Source organism: Thunnus albacares, chromosome 1 (genome assembly GCF_914725855.1).
Source record: "Thunnus albacares chromosome 1, fThuAlb1.1, whole genome shotgun sequence".
NCBI lineage: Eukaryota > Metazoa > Chordata > Actinopteri > Scombriformes > Scombridae > Thunnus > Thunnus albacares.
In genome coordinates, this window is record NC_058106.1 from 24,989,395 (window position 1) to 25,005,131 (window position 15,737).

Below are 15,737 nucleotides of genomic sequence, written 5' to 3' on the forward strand. Positions count from 1 at the left end.
AAGAGACAGAGGGAGAGTTTTAGAGCTGTGGTCACTGACGAGAGTCTCTGCGGAGTACGATAGATTGAATAGACAGGGGGGATTTAAGGGGACTGTTCTGCAGCGGTTAGCTAAAGCTAATAAGTTGCAGCTGTATTTCCAGTGGAAGCACAAACACACATGCACATACACACACACAGTTATTCATGCAGTCTACACACAGACATACATGTATGCCAATGTGAAAGCATCTGAATGGCCTTCTAATGGCTTGTCATTACATGATGGTATTTGTTTGTGTGTGTGAGTGAATATTTGTATATGTGTTTTGGAGCTTTAATGAAGGCATATGTCCTTAAATCTATAATGAGACCCCAAAATGGCTTTAGAAAGTTAGACAAACCACTGCTTTGAGTGTGTGCATATGTGTGCAGTTGTATAGTACATGATCTGTGGTTTTGTGTGTCTTGCAGTGAATTGTTTTTCATCTTGTTTCATCATGGCACAAGGGGAGAGCAGAAGACAGAAAACATTTTTAGAACTCAGACTGCAGACTGTTTCTTTGGTGAGCAATCTTTTAGCCCCGATTACGTCAAACGTGCAGACATACAGCTGTTCAGAGAGTCAGAGAAACAGGCAAACAGGCACAGAGGCAAGGACTGCATTGTATTGTTTTATTTTCAGCATTATATTTAATAGTGAGTGTGTGGGACAGACAGTGACGTATCTGTATCCTGAGCAGAACTATTCTCAGCTGTATTGATCACAAAGTGGCTCCAGATAAAAACCTGTGAGTGGACATGAGAGCAGCTCGCAGACAGGACCGAGGTCCAGACCTGAACCTTAACCACAGGTCTGCCTTACCTGGTACACAGTCGCTCTCTTTCTCCTTCTACCGGCACAAGTGTTTCGTCCTTCAGCACAAAGCACAATGGGAGCACAGATGGCCACAGATGGGGTTGCAGACCTAGCTAGACTTCCTAATGTATTAAAAGTGAAATCCAGAGCATGGTGTGTATGTGTGTGCCCCGTCCCTGTAGCTGGTCAGATTAAACAGCTGTCTATAATCCCACGGTGGGAGCAGACAGACAGGGCGGTCCCTGTATACTGTGTATACCCTCTCCTCTCCTCTCCTCTCCTCTCCTCTCCTCTCCTCTCCTCTCCTCTCCTTTCCTCTACAGATGTACCTCTACAATAGATTATCATATTGCATGTAAGGATTTTTTGTTGTGGTGTATTCTGTGTTTTGAAAGACCTACAGTATATGCTGCATACAGCAAATTTGATCAAAGAGGAGGTTTACTGAAGCATATGGCTGCCTCCCTACAGGAAGCAATTTCAGCAGCGTGGATGGCTTGTTTGTGTGTTTCGGCTTCTTTAGAGGAGAATGGCTGCATCTATTTATACCAGCCAGCCGCGTCTGCCTCTCTCTACAACCTTGTGTGTTTATGTTCAGAGCGTCTGGCATGGGGCAAACAGCGGAGTGCCCCTCGTGTTCTTGAGGATCACTGTGTCAATGGCCCTCGTACAGCACACTCCAGAGTGGCACTCTTTAAATACAGACACCAGCTGTTGAACGCTTCTACATGAGCTCTCAGAAATAGGCTAACACCAAGGACTGAGGCCGACTGAGGCAAGAGTTTTGTTTAGGAAAACACAAACCTCACGGTCAGCCCTTAAGGAGTGAAATAAACAACACATTATTTGAAAGCGATTTAATACAGCATGTTAGTTGGTCACTACAATGTGTGTGGTTTTCAGCAGATTCCTATAGAGATGGCAAGAGCAGGCCTTTGGATTTTTGTATTCGAAAGTGGTGTCGATTTTATTGTTTTAATTATTTTTTACCAGTAGCAGTACAAGAGGTTATCTCTGACCACTAAACTCAGTCTCATGACAATGCAACTCTGGCAGTCGCCTCTTCTCTGTGTGTATGAGGATGCAGAATTAGGCTTTTCAAATTTCAAGAAGGCTAGTACAGTAATGTAACATGTTTGAGTTCAATGTTTGACATTTTATTTCTTTCTCTTTCTCTCCTGTGATACATTAAGAGAAAGCTTATAGTGAGTAAAAAAAACATAGAGAGGAGTGAGAGGATGCATTGAGATTTATTAAGAATCAATGAATGGTACATAAAGTCTACAACATGGTTCACATCTGCTGCTAGAAGAGGACCATTTCTCCTTACACTTTTATTATGAATGCACATGTTTACTACACATATAGAGGTGTGTAGTGCTTCTATAGCACAAGAAACGTATACCTTTCTGTCACACAGTAGTGATTTGATTGTTTTTCATTGCATAGTGCACATTTATTGGACTCAGTTGGACACATGCATATATACTTTAAAGCTGTCCTCTCATAAGCTGCAAAAGTCATCACACCTCTCAGCTCAGGTTTGCATTGCAAAGAGATCTGGTTCCAGCAGCTGCAATGAAAGACAGGTGAACACATAGAAAGGCAGAAAGGCAGTCAACACTCCACAGATATATCACTAAATAATAGATCTGCTGCTTATGTATACATTGTATATATAGCCTGCCTTGTGTATGTATGTATGTGGTTTTGTGCATGACAATGTTTTTCATGGTATGTATAGACACATACAGAATGGAAACCAACAGTCCTCACACATGCTTGTGGCCTGTTTTCTTCTCATGTCTCTTGCTGTACCATCCATTCCCTTCATGCTATAGAGCCTGGTCTTGCCTTGTTTGGTCCTGGCAGGGTGTCTGGCAGAGGACAGTGGAGCCTCTGGTAGCAGGATGGAGCTCTGCTGAAAGCCAGTCTAGAGTGATGGACAGCAGCAGATCCAGCTGCACTTGTCACTGGCTGTCAAGCCGGCTGTCTGAACTAGGGGACGAGAGGGGACAGGCGGGGAGGAGTGTGTGCATGTGAATGTGTGTGTGTGTGTGTGTGTGTGTGTGTGTGTGTGTGTCTGGGGGTTGGAGGTTACAGTGGAGGGGCACTGATTGGGATGTCAGAGCTACATGGAGTGTGTATGTGTGAAGGAGAGAGAGAGAGGGAAGAGAAGGGGGGGTGTTGGTGTGGGGGGCTCTCAGTCAGCAGCAGCTGAGCGAGTGAGCAGGTGTTACTGTATGTCTCCCAGGCCCATGAATCTCCAACAAGAGAGACACAATACAAGTTTGGATCCATTTCCACTCCCCTCATTGATTTGTTTTCGTTCTTTTTACGGGTCTTTTGGTTTAAGGAAAGAATCGATGCTTCCCAGGTGAAAATGTCTGTGCTCTCATCCTTAACCAGCTTTTTTGTTTTGTTTAATGCTCGTGCTCCATCATAACAACTGTTTTCTCTCTCTTCTTCTCCATCCCAGGCAGCAGAGTGCAGAAGGTTGGAACAATGCCAGATTCACCTGCGGATGTGAAAACCCAGCCCAGGTCCACCCCACCCACCATGCCTCCTCCACCCCCGGCTGTCAGCCAAGTAACCAATCGCAACGCTTCATTCACCCCAACCACCAGTAAATCAAGTAAGGACCTTATTTATTTTTGACTATTTTCTAAGATTAATAACACTTGAAGACAAATTCACATTTGCATTTACTATTCGTGTAAAATATTTACCATAAACTATTTAGCTTTACATGACCTACAGTTGTTTAGCTCAAATGCTGTGAGATATATGTTTTCTTTGACTTGAAGATGATCCTTCTGTGCTGAAGTGCCATGTCAGCAGACAATAAATCAGGCAGGTATGAGAAAAACAGTGAGCTGCTAGGCATGCTTGACCAGCAACCCATTGCTGGAACAGCTCGCAGTAAGCATCAGAGAAGATAGCCCCCAATTACACCAGTTATCTGTCTACAGCATTGCAACCAATGCATCTGTGCAGAGCTGACATGCTTTCATGTTAAGATAAGCATAGCTTTTGCAATTTGCAGGTTAAATGCCATCTTGCTGTTTAGATTTAAAACAAGTTAAAAAAAAAAAAAAAACAGTGGCCTTGTGGTTCAGATACATATCATATACTACAATCACAATGTCCACAGTTTGATTCTGGCTTGGGACTTTTGTTGCATCGACCTTCACTTTCTCCCCCTGTTTCCTCTCACTCCTCAAACAGTGAAAGTCTATGTTACATATAACTCTTATTACAACAGTATATCAATGTCTATGTTTCAGTGTTGTGCTATATGTTTAAATAAAATTTAATTGAGCTTTTAATATGTAATAAATTGCACAAATGAATACACTCCTGCTATGCCTCAGAAGCCATCTACAGTGGACTACACAGTCATTTGTCTCTCATAGGTCAACAGTCATGAACACATTATATGCTTGAGTGAAGGGAGAGAAATTCCAAATATTTGGCTCTTCCCTGTTCTGGTGAACAAGTGTTGAAGTCACTTGTGTGTCAGGTGTGTGTCTCTGCAGGCATCTCCTTGTGTGTGTGTGTGTGTGTCTTTTGGTGTGCCGAATGCCCTTGCTGGTGGGACAAGACGAGTGCGGCTGTAGCATTGTGCGTGCATGTGTGTCTGTGTTGTTTACCAGCTGGTAGGGTGGCGGTGGTGGTGTTGGGGGCATCAGCCAGGGTGGCGTTGCGGTGTGTAGACTACTTTCTTCCCTATATAGCAATGACAGGCCATGTTGTTTCACCTGTTGTGGCGGGTGGTCAGCAGTGTAGCTCTCTCCTTGCACCTCTCTCTCTTCTCCCTCTCTAAAACCAGAACACAAGTGCTGCCTGTTGGGATCACATGGGATAGTCCATATGTGTGCAGGCCTTCAACCCATAGATTAGAACAACAAGCATGCCTGAAAGGAACCACGGGAACTAGACTCTTGAACAACTTAACTGTATATAGTATTGTTTTTGAGTATGAGAATGAGGTATATTGTTACAGTCCACAATGGCTCATTGTAGAAATACATTTTGAAAAGATTAAGTTGCTACAGCGGTAATAAAATTACATTTCAGATGCCTTGGTCAGTGTAAGTGCTTGCATATGCTGTCATAATGAAATACAATCATTTAAAGACAGGGACAGACCTTTTATACAAAAAACAATGTTTAATTGGAGAAAAAAACAAGTTAAATGTTGTCATCATCAGTTATTCAAACACAAATTGGATTTAAACGTAGTTAAAAGACAACTGGGGAGATGGGACAAATGGAAAAAGAGCTGAGCATTTTTTGACACATAAATTATATCTTATACTAATAGTGTATGCATTTTATAATATAAAATATAAAATCAGGGGAAAGGTCAAACGTGTTTTTGTGTGTCTGTGTGTGAGCTCCCGTGTATTTGTGAGTTTGTTTGTACCCGCATTAAGAAAGAATATGTGAGTGATTATATATGTGTATGAATGCTGCGACTATACTGAACCCTAAAGCTGCAAATCTACTTTCAGCTGGTGGACATGTGCAGGGCCAGATTTAGCAACACACCTGCTATTGGAATAAAAGTAACACAGGCCACAGGACTATTTTTGGCACCTCTTTAACAAGTTCCTCTTATAGTTGTGTCCTAGTGAGTGAGTGAGTGGGGAGAGGGTGAGGAGAAGGGTGGAATAGGCTGATACATGGGGGAGATGGAGGGGGAGGGGGGGTCAAATGGTAACACTTGCGAGACAGCTGAAGTTACTGCAAACACACACACACAAACACGCACTCATAGCCTTCAGTCAAACTGGCATAAGATTGCACCAATGAAGTCACTGTGTGCAGCGTGTACTGTGAGTATAATGTCAAATTTGAGTCTATTGTATGTTTTACTTGTGTTTAATCTTAACCAAACACTCTTCTATGAGCAGGATAGAAGTGTTTCTGGCCTCATCGTGCCCCCAGATTCGTCAGATGCCCCCCAGGCCCCTCAGAAACTACTGACCCATTTCACGTTGTCTCTTCCTTCTGTCTGTTTATCTGCAGTGCTGAATGGGAGCAGCCACTCTCCTACATCACTGAACGGTGCTCCATCCACTCCTAACGGCTTCAGTAACGGGCCGGCCATGTCCTCAACGGCCTCGCTGTCCAACCAGCAGCTCCCGCCAGCCTGTGGTGCCCGGCAACTCTGCAAGCTGAAGCGCTTCCTGACCACACTGCAGCAGTTTGGAAACGACATATCGCCTGAGATTGGAGAGAGAGTGCGTAGCCTTGTGCTGGGGCTGGTGGTAAGTTAAGATTTCTTCTGCAGAATATTTGACATATTGTAAATTTGTCTTGTACTTAAGAATCAGAGAGTGTTAGACAAGTTGATTTCTTAGCAACCCTTGCGTCAACTCTTTTTCTTCATCTTATTCTTCCTTGTTGTCTTGTTTTGGGCAGAACTCCACTCTCACCATTGAAGAGTTTCACTCCAAACTTCATGAAGCCACCAACTTCCCTCTGAGGCCTTTCGTCATTCCCTTCCTGAAGGTAAATATCTTTGTACAGATTTTATCCACAGGTGTGTGTATGCATACAGCTTGGCCCTAGTTTCAAGGGTTCATAGAAAGGTGGGGAGGGAAACCTTGTCTGAAGTGGAAACCTATATGTGTACTCATGCCACATTGAATGTAGACAGGGTAGTGGGATGTGCTCGTGGTTGTCCAGGAAAAGTGGTGTGTGTGTGTGTGTGTGTGTGTGTGTGTGTGTGTGTGTGTGTGTGTGTGTGTGTGTGTGTGTGTGTGTGTGTGTGCGTGTGTGCGTGTGCGTGCGTGTGTGCATGCGTGAATGAGTGTCAGACCTCCTGGCGTGTGGTGATCCCCCACATCTGGGACATTGCAACAGTGGCTGTGTTTTATCAAGCAGACAGGTCTGAGAGAGCTATTTGACAGCACTGTTATACACACACACACACACACACACACACACATACACACATGCACACACACACACACACACACATACAATATACACGTCAGCACACCCTGAAGAGAGAGAGAGAGAGAGAGAGAGAGAGAGAGAGAGACACATGGCAGAGGAATGTGTCAAGGGACCTGTCTTATCTCATTCTGTCTCTTCATCTATCGCTTTCTTTTTTCTCCTCCTCCTAATCTGGCATTATTTCACTCTCACCCCATCTATCTACTGTTCCACCATGAGTTTCTATCGCACCTCTTGTCCGCTTAACACTTCTTTCTACATCGATAAATCTATTTCCTTTCTACAACAACTTATTTCATTTCTAATCCTGAGGCGTCTGTTTTCCCTCTTTTTACCACTACAGGCAAACCTGCCCCTGCTGCAGAGAGAATTGCTCCACTGTGCCAGGTTGGCCAAGCAGACTCCAGCTCAGTATCTGGCCCAACACGAGCAGCTTCTCTTGGACGCCAATGCCAACTCGCCCCTCGATTCCTCCGAGATCATGCTGGAGATGAATGAGCACGGCAAGAGAAGAACCCCTGACAGGTAGCATCTCTATTAAATTCAAGCAAAAGCACACACACTTCAGAAGCACACATACGTTGGCACACTCTCACACAGACAGTGCTATAAATGAATTATTTCAGGGTATTTCAGAATGCCAAGTGACAAGGGGAGGCTATAAATCCTCTGTGCGGGAGGCGGAAGTCTGGACAGCCCCAATGCCAGGCTGGCTCTGCCAGCTGTCTAGGAGGAAGGCATGAGATAAATGCAGAGTAGTAAAAGAAAGAGAGAGGAAGAGAAGCAATAGACAGAGAGCTGGAGGAGAGAGGAGGGAATGAAGACCAGTAGATGTCCTCAACACAATTCAAAGACAGACAGAAAGACCAGCAGTGTGCTATGGTTCACTACTGTCCCCATTTTCCCCTGACACTGCTTTATTCAACCAGCTCAGAAGGTGTCACAAGAGGGAATTAACTGGCATTTACCTTTCTTTATTCAATTCATATTGTCCCTTCTTCTGTTCCTGGCAACTGCCTTCATTTCTGATCACTTCTTCACCTCTCTCACTTGAGCTTTCGCTCTCTCTGACTGCCTGGCCTGCGGGCTCCCAGCAGCCGTCCATATGTCAGGGATGTGTCCAGATGGTGATGTGCTGACCGTAACACTGAGCACATCCTGAGCGGGGTGTGGGGAGGTGGGTGGTGGTTTGGATGGGATGGGACTGGGGTGGGAGCTGAACGTGCAACTCCACTGTAATCCGCACATCTCCGCCTATAGACCTCTGGCTTATACGGGAGGGGGGGGCTCAGGCTGGGGCAGGGCCTACGTTGTGCCAGCTGTTCCTCTGATTTGTCAGATACCAGAGCCAGGGATCTGTACGAGCATGCACAAAATATACACATGGATAATCGAGTATGAGCACACACACACATTAACACACATCCTCTACATGTGGCAGCGCTGCATTTATTCGCCTTTGATCCCCGGGACGATAAAGAGTGATTTCCATCCGAATGCCTGGCTATTGCCATCCAGCTAAACAGATTAATATCAACACTCCCATTTAAACTGTCCAGATGGCTCGAAAACACAGCCTCTCACACACACTCACTAAAAGTACACAGACACAAATGAGTGTCACTAAACATCTGCCAAACACACAGTGTTCAGCCCATATTGCCCCTTAAGCCCGAGAGCAGGGTGGGAGGGAGAGAGAGAAATACTTGCAATCTAAGAGTAGGCCGAGGGATATTCAGATTAAGAGCTTGAGATGCAGGGTGTACAGTTGGCCTTGGCTTTGTTTGATACATATGGCGTACAGCTGTGCAAAAGCTTTGGAGGGGCACTGTCTTACTGTAACTGAACAACAATCAGCTCTCAGCAGGGATACATACATATGCACATGTGTGTGTTTGTGTGTGTGTAGAAATGTTACAAAGCTCCTGTTGTATTTAGTGTTGACATTTGGAATTTTGTCTTATTTTGTTTAAAACCAGAGGAGTTAAGTGTCCAGACTTCTGAGTTTTCTTTTAAGGACATATCATGCTTTTTGTGATTTTCTGTTATTTTTATACTGTTACGATGTTGGATGTCTATATTAAACATGTTCCAAACAAGTTCCAAAACTTGAGGTGAACATATGTAAAAATGCTTTTTGCAAGTTCGGCCTGCTCTGAACACTTCGTTTGCAAAGTTACCTCTGCTTCCTCATGATGACATCAGATCATTCATGCATGCCTACAAACAGACATCCTTTCCATGGCATCTTGTTACTAAGGTTGTTACTAAGGTTGTTCACATTGTCCACTCACATATTTCGGATCAGACAACACTGTTACTCTTCTATATAGTTTTACAGTAAGCCAAATACAAAGAAATTGTACATTGGCAATATAGGAAATCCAAAATTAGTCTTGTTTTTTACCCTCTGATTGAGACATTCTGGTCTTTGCTGGAACATGTTTCTTTGAACTGTGAAGTAATACATTGGACATTACATATTTAGCCTGGCAAAGGCATCCCACAGTTTTCACATGACTCACTGAGGTCTTCCAAGGCCACGGATGAATTAGCTGGAGAAGGATGAAGCAGGCCATGCAAAAGATGATTCTCTTCCCTCGCACATCTACATGTTGTCAAAAATTGGTTTCTGAGTAAATTTTAGGTTCGAAGTGAGCAGTATGTTAGATTTTGTAGGGAAAACAGAGTTTGTGAGATGTAGTCTTGCTGTGCAAGGCTATTGCATTATTGGCAAATAAACATTGAATTGTATAACAAAGATCTGTTTTGTTTTAGATAATAATATACCACACATCCCACACTTTGTTCCCACAGCTGGAAAAACGCTACAGGCCTTAATCTGTCCTCCACCAGTTCAGCTTTCTTTCTATGATTTGGTTTTCTTCCTAGGATTGGATGTTTCATTTCTTTGCTAACACAGGAGTGTTTTTATGTACTGCTCACTTGGTGGTGTTCATATTATCACCTGCCTCAGGCTTCTTTTGGATATTTTCTGATCAAAAAACATTTTTGAATGAATCACTGAGAAATAATTCCCAATGATTTGGGTCATTGTGGCCTAAGATTCATAAAAAATTGTCAGGATTTTCAGAACATTCAAGGCTTGTTTTTGTTCAACCACAATTCATTTCTTTCTTAGTCTATATGCAATGTGACGTATAAGCTGCTTAGTGTTAATATGAACTCATGTTTTAACCCACTCCCCTGTCCTCTTCTACAGGACCAAAGACAGCTCAGAGAGAGATGGCTTACATCCGGAGCACCTGGCCAAAAGGCCCTGTACCATCAGTCCCAGCCAACGCTTCAGCCCTAGCACGGTTCTTCCTGCTCACCCGCCTCCCAACGGCCTCCCCACACACCCTCCCAATGGCCTGCCCCACCCACCCAACCCCCAAATGGGTCCCCAGCACTACCGCTTAGAGGACATGGCCCTTGCACACCAATACAGAGACGCTTACAGACATAATGAACATCGTGACGCTCGGGACAGGCACCGGCAGACAGGTAGAACAGCTGCTCAGCATTCATATGAATCTATAGAGCTGCAGGCCAGAGTTATATGTTCAGTGGACTGGTGTATATGTAAGTGGGGTGTGTAGAGAGAACAAAGGCCAGTTGTCAGTTCAGTGTGATAATCCTTTTGGCAGTGCATCTATATAAAGCCCACAGCCATACATGCCCATGTGCTACAACTGTGGCAACCATATATGCCTTCCTTCTGCTTTCCCAAAAGGAAAGAGCTGAATTCTTAGCCAAATTGTCTCACTGATTAGACATGAGGCTTTTGTAGTGTATGGGCAAATGAGTCCCTGCCACCAGTTACTTTTTTAAAAATAAAACTTAAGTGCCATGGTCAGTGAAAAGGTGTATCTTGGATTAGATGCTGTATTGTTTTTAAAGTGCAATGTCTCCACATATAGCATGAAGTTCAGGTAGTTTAGTGCTCATAATTAACTTAATACAAGGCAAAGGAAGGCAATTTTATTTATATTGCACCTTTCATTATAAGTAAGTAGACATACTGTACATAGTCACGCACACAGTAACTAATCAAGTTTTCAGTTTTTATTCAAAATATAGTTTAGTGTCTGCCCTGGACCAGTATAGTGCTTTGCTGTCAGTAACACAGTGTGTTGTATATGTGCTGAACCTGACAGAGACCTGTTCTGTGTCTTTGTGTTGCAGCAGTGCATGGAGCCCGCCAAGAGGAGGTCATTGACCACCGTCTAACAGATCGAGAGTGGGCAGAGGAATGGAAGCACCTTGATAATGTACGTATCAGCATGGTAGCCATATTTAATGTCAACCACCTCTTTGCTTCATTCATAAACAGAATACAACAGTGGAAAAAAAGAGTTAATAGGTCAGTAGGTGACTAAAGTTAGCTTTAATGCTAAAGATGGCAAGCAGATGACAGCGACAGAAACTGTTGACAGACAGAAGAGCCTCAGTCCCAGCTGAATTAGCAGTTGATGGACAGCTGACCTTAGGAGGTCTGTGTCAGTGTGGTGAATTAACGACAGACACCTATCTGGCTTCCTGGCACCCAACTCTATAAAGGCAAAATCACATACACTAGACACACACACGTGCGCGCACACACACACACACACACACACACACACACACACACACACACACACACACAGAAACGGGGCCCCAGATGGAGCTCAGGACCCAGCAGAGAGCAGCTCCAGCTGGGGAGAGCAGCTGAGACAAGAGCTGCAGTGATGGAGAGAACCGGCCAGGCCTGGACCCCTGCCAAATTAGAAACACTTCACTGAAATAAATATAGCTAACTCAGAGGGGAGGGAGTGGGGTGGAGAGACAGAGAAAAGGAGGCAGAGACGAAAAGACGGAGAAGAAAGATGAATGGGAATAATGATATAGATTGAACGTCAACCATGCTAAACCCATTTAGCAGACCGGGCAGCAATGGAAACACAGGGCACTGTGGAAAAAAGTGACACTGTTTACAACGTCGGGGGAAATAGAGAAAAGAGAGGAAATCTGTTGAGCTGGCAGGGAACGGAGCAGAAGGGTGGAAGGAATTGGCTCAACTTTTTCATCAGCAGCCCAGCTGTTACATTATCGTTGTTGTAATGCTCTTAGACATTGAAATTCACTGACAAGCACACAATCCATGAACCGATAGGCAGACAGAAGCATGCAAGCACACACACACACACACACACACACACACACATCTGCTAGGTAGTGTGTATTTTTACAGCAAAAATAACTATTTTCTTATCCAAAAATGTTTTTGCTTTGTGTGACAAAGCACAAAGCCTGTGCTTGTTAGGAGTTTGGATTTATTTGGTTTGGTAGTTTGGATGGATTTATAAACTTTTTTGGTTCAAAATTCTGTTACAGTGAATTGAACTGAGCAGATGGTTTTAACTTATCCTCAGCTCCTGAACTGTATCATGGACATGGTGGAGAAGACCCGCCGCTCTCTGACAGTGTTGCGGCGCTGCCAGGAGGCCGACCGAGAGGAGATGAATCACTGGATTCGGCGCTACAGCGACGTGGAGGAGATGAAAAAAGGTGGGAGCAACGGACAGCACTGCCTTCCTCCTCCTCCTCCTCACCACAACTCCTCCTCCAACACAGCTAGCAGCAGCGAGGCACTGCCCATAGGAACTTCCTCGGCTGCTGAAAGGCAGACAGGCAGACAGACAGGTAGACAAACACACACAGGGTATGCTTGGCAAAGCAAAACACTCACAGCAAGGTACGGCTCATTTGAAAGTGCTGAAAAAAAAAATCAATTTAGAAACAAAAAGTCAGTTAGACAAATAAATTTCTCTGCAAATTTACAAATTTTAGCTCATACTGCGAGGTAATACAGATCTGTTTGCAACATTCTGGATCTTTAACTGACTGATTGCACCCTTATGCTACCAGCATGCTCATTCATAATCAAGATTGGTATTCACTTCTAACACCCGTATTCACATTCCTTCCCAGAAATGGATTGAAAAAGTTGATGACAGCTTATTTACTGATGTTGTCACACACATAATTTGTATTGGTCCCAAAATAGAATTGGAAACTATAAGGATGGATACTTGGATGTGTGTTTTAGGAGATCAAGAGTCTGTCACTATGTGTGTGTATGTTTGTGTGTGTGTGTGTGTGTTATTGAGACTGAGTGTGTGCTTACATGTGTGTTTCAGAAATCCACCGAGACTTCTTACACAGGCCTCCCTCAGGATACCTGCCAGAAGAAATCTGGAGGAAAGCTGGTAAGAGCCAAGCATCCACACCCCCTACTCTCTATTGTCCTCATGATTGACCTCACAAAGACTAACAAGTTTGTTTGCACACGCACTCACACACACATCATCAGTCTTCACGACCCTCACCCTGGCTACTGACACTGACAGAACAGAGGCCTTACAGCTCTAGGTCCAGAAGGCCAGAGGATTGGAGACCCTCTGTGTCATTAGGGCTAAATGCCCCCCATCTGTCACCACTATGAAAGGCCACTGCAGTTAAAGCTGCAGTGAAAATGCAGTCACCTGGCCCAAGGCAGGCCGCAGCAGCGCAGCGCAGTTTGGAGTCGCAGCTTAACTGGTCTCCATGGTCCTGAGAAACACACACTCTTAAGTTGGAAAACCTCTTTTTTCATTGTGGTTTCTAGCCTCATGCACAGTACACAAACTTATCACTGAAGTGAATCAAATAAAGACATTTAGATATCCAGGCAAAGATACATTTTGAATATTTTTGGCTTGGTTTGTAGCCAAAGGGGAGCAGGTGGGAGTGTTGTATTTCCTGGGCCTTCCTTCTTGTGTACTGCATGCTAGATAGAGCCCATCCCAGGAGTCACCTGGCTCAGCTCTTGTTCCAGCCCAGTCCCAGCACTATTATGTTGCAGTCATACTCCAATACCCTGCGGAGGAAAGATGCTGCTGCTGTCGGCAAAATACTGTGCTGCATTTTCACCAGCAGAAAAAGCTCTTTTAATTGCAGTTGTTTTTCATACAGGTACTACAAGCATCCCGCTCTCCCCAGCACTAAAGCATCTCCAAAACAAGCAGGGTGAGTAACATATCTCACTCCCAGCATCTCACCTTTACTGTGTGTGTGTGTGTGTGTATGTGTCACCTCTATCTCAGCAGCCAGGTAGTCTGCCTGATGTAGCTGCTGCACCTCTTGCTTTTAATTAAAACCAGACACGTATTCTCTGGTCTGGTTCAGGTTGAGAGACTGTGGTGCTTTTGAAAAATAAGATCTGAAGTGTGAAAAAGCAGACAGAAATAACACATCTCAGGGACTTGCCAAATCCCTGTGGAATTAAAACGTTAATATTGCTGCCCCCGTGTTTTCCATTAAGTGCTAATTGCCCCAGCATCTGCTATGCAGTCTCCTTGATAAGAATTAATTAAATTTGCAAACTAATCTTAGTGGTGCATGCATTAGGCCAGATAATTGAGAAGCCCGGGATAATGCAGATAGTGTTAGGAAGGGGAGAGAAGAAAGAGGAGAAGGAGGGGTGTAAGAAAAAGAAAAAAGGAGGAGAAATGAAATGAAGGATAAAGGTAGACAGGATGAGGGAAAGCACTGAGACGTGCATCTGACTGTCACTCTATGTTGCGTTGACAGGACTGATGGAATACTAACTTTTTTACCAAACTGCAAGTATAGGAATCAAGCTCAAACATGCATACACAGCCATGTGCACATATACACAACATAGTGTGGATAAGGCTCCCCCCTTGCCTATCTTTTTACACAGTAGTTTGAAACAACTGAAGTGAAGCGGCGAGGAAAAGTGACAGTTATTTATGAGTTCCCTCTCAAACAAACACTGACTGAAGGAAACAGGGAGCAGTGGAGAAAACAGCATCCGTCTCACTGCCTACTTGGTTAGCATAACACACCTGGAAAGCCACTCGTTTGTGTGTCTTTAGTGTCTTAAGTGTGTATGTGTGTGTGCTCTTGGCACATCTAGAGTGGGTGGAGAAGGAGGCAGAAAAGTAATGTTGCTGTATTTATGGCAGAAGAAAATTACATTTTAGAGAAATTGATATCTTGTGATCACAATATTCCACATTAGCATTTGATTAATAAATAGTGTATATTTGGCAACCTATTTCTCAGGAGTATAAAGCCCTATGAGAAATCAAGTACTGTACATTTGTTGTGTATCATGAGGCCAATAATGAAAGATGGCAAAATGTAATCATTCCTGCCCCTCACTGAGAAGGGACTGCATGAAGTTTCTATTTTAGACTGCCATCTGGAAAGGAGACTACACACCTGCTTGTTGTAAAAACACTCGTACAATACTTCTGCTGGAAGAAGGCCCCGCGATAAAATCTACATCGCAGGAAGCCCTCCGGTGGAGATATGCATCCCCACCGCTGGGGAGATTATTCAGTTGCACTGTAAACTCTGTCTAACAATTTCTATTAAAATTATCCTGATGACAAGAGGACAATCATGCAAACAGGGAATCCCTGGATGTTAGATGAACAGCCAAGTTGGTGACAAAACTTTGGAGACATCTGCTGTTGTTGAATTAATTATTGAAGTCTGGCTGTTTCCCTTTTCTGGCAGAACGTTTTAAATCTTGGATGGTGTACATCTGTTCACTGAGCTACAACAAGAAGGCAGCTTAAAGAGCCTCAATAAAGGATGACAGAGTAGGCAGAAGCACTAACACCTTTCTCTCTCTCTCTCTCTCTCTCTCTCTCTCTCTCTCTCTCTCTCTCTCAGAGGAAGCAGTGAATGAGGTGAAGCGACAGGCGATGTCAGAGCTGCAGAAGGCGGTGTCGGACGCTGAGAGGAAGGCTCATGAGATGATTTCAGCAGAACGCTCTAAAATGGAGAGGGCGCTGGCCGAGGCCAAGAGGCAAGCCTCTGAGGATGCACTAACAGTCATCAACCAGCAGGAGGATTCCAGTGAAGTGAGT

At 44.1% G+C, this 15,737-nt stretch overlaps 1 protein-coding gene across 9 annotated transcripts in view; it reads left to right on the forward strand.

The window, feature by feature from the left end:
- The window catches only part of cbfa2t3 (CBFA2/RUNX1 partner transcriptional co-repressor 3), a 43,237-nt gene that overhangs the window by 20,659 nt on the left and 6,841 nt on the right, over nt 1-15,737 (forward strand). For 3 of the 9 annotated variants that reach the window (XM_044351516.1, XM_044351537.1, XM_044351568.1), the window contains exons 2-11: nt 3,317-3,472; nt 5,872-6,113; nt 6,268-6,357; nt 7,151-7,332; nt 10,031-10,314; nt 10,996-11,081; nt 12,225-12,495; nt 12,993-13,061; nt 13,807-13,860; nt 15,541-15,731. In XM_044351516.1, coding sequence (XP_044207451.1) covers nt 3,317-3,472; nt 5,872-6,113; nt 6,268-6,357; nt 7,151-7,332; nt 10,031-10,314; nt 10,996-11,081; nt 12,225-12,495; nt 12,993-13,061; nt 13,807-13,860; nt 15,541-15,731 — 1,625 coding nt within the window. Of the gene's footprint in view, nt 1-3,316; nt 3,473-5,062; nt 5,679-5,871; nt 6,114-6,267; nt 6,358-7,150; nt 7,333-10,030; nt 10,315-10,995; nt 11,082-12,224; nt 12,496-12,992; nt 13,062-13,806; nt 13,861-15,540; nt 15,732-15,737 lie in introns of those variants that run through there. The other 6 variants (XM_044351545.1, XM_044351552.1, XM_044351559.1 and 3 more) reach the window with 5 other exon arrangements.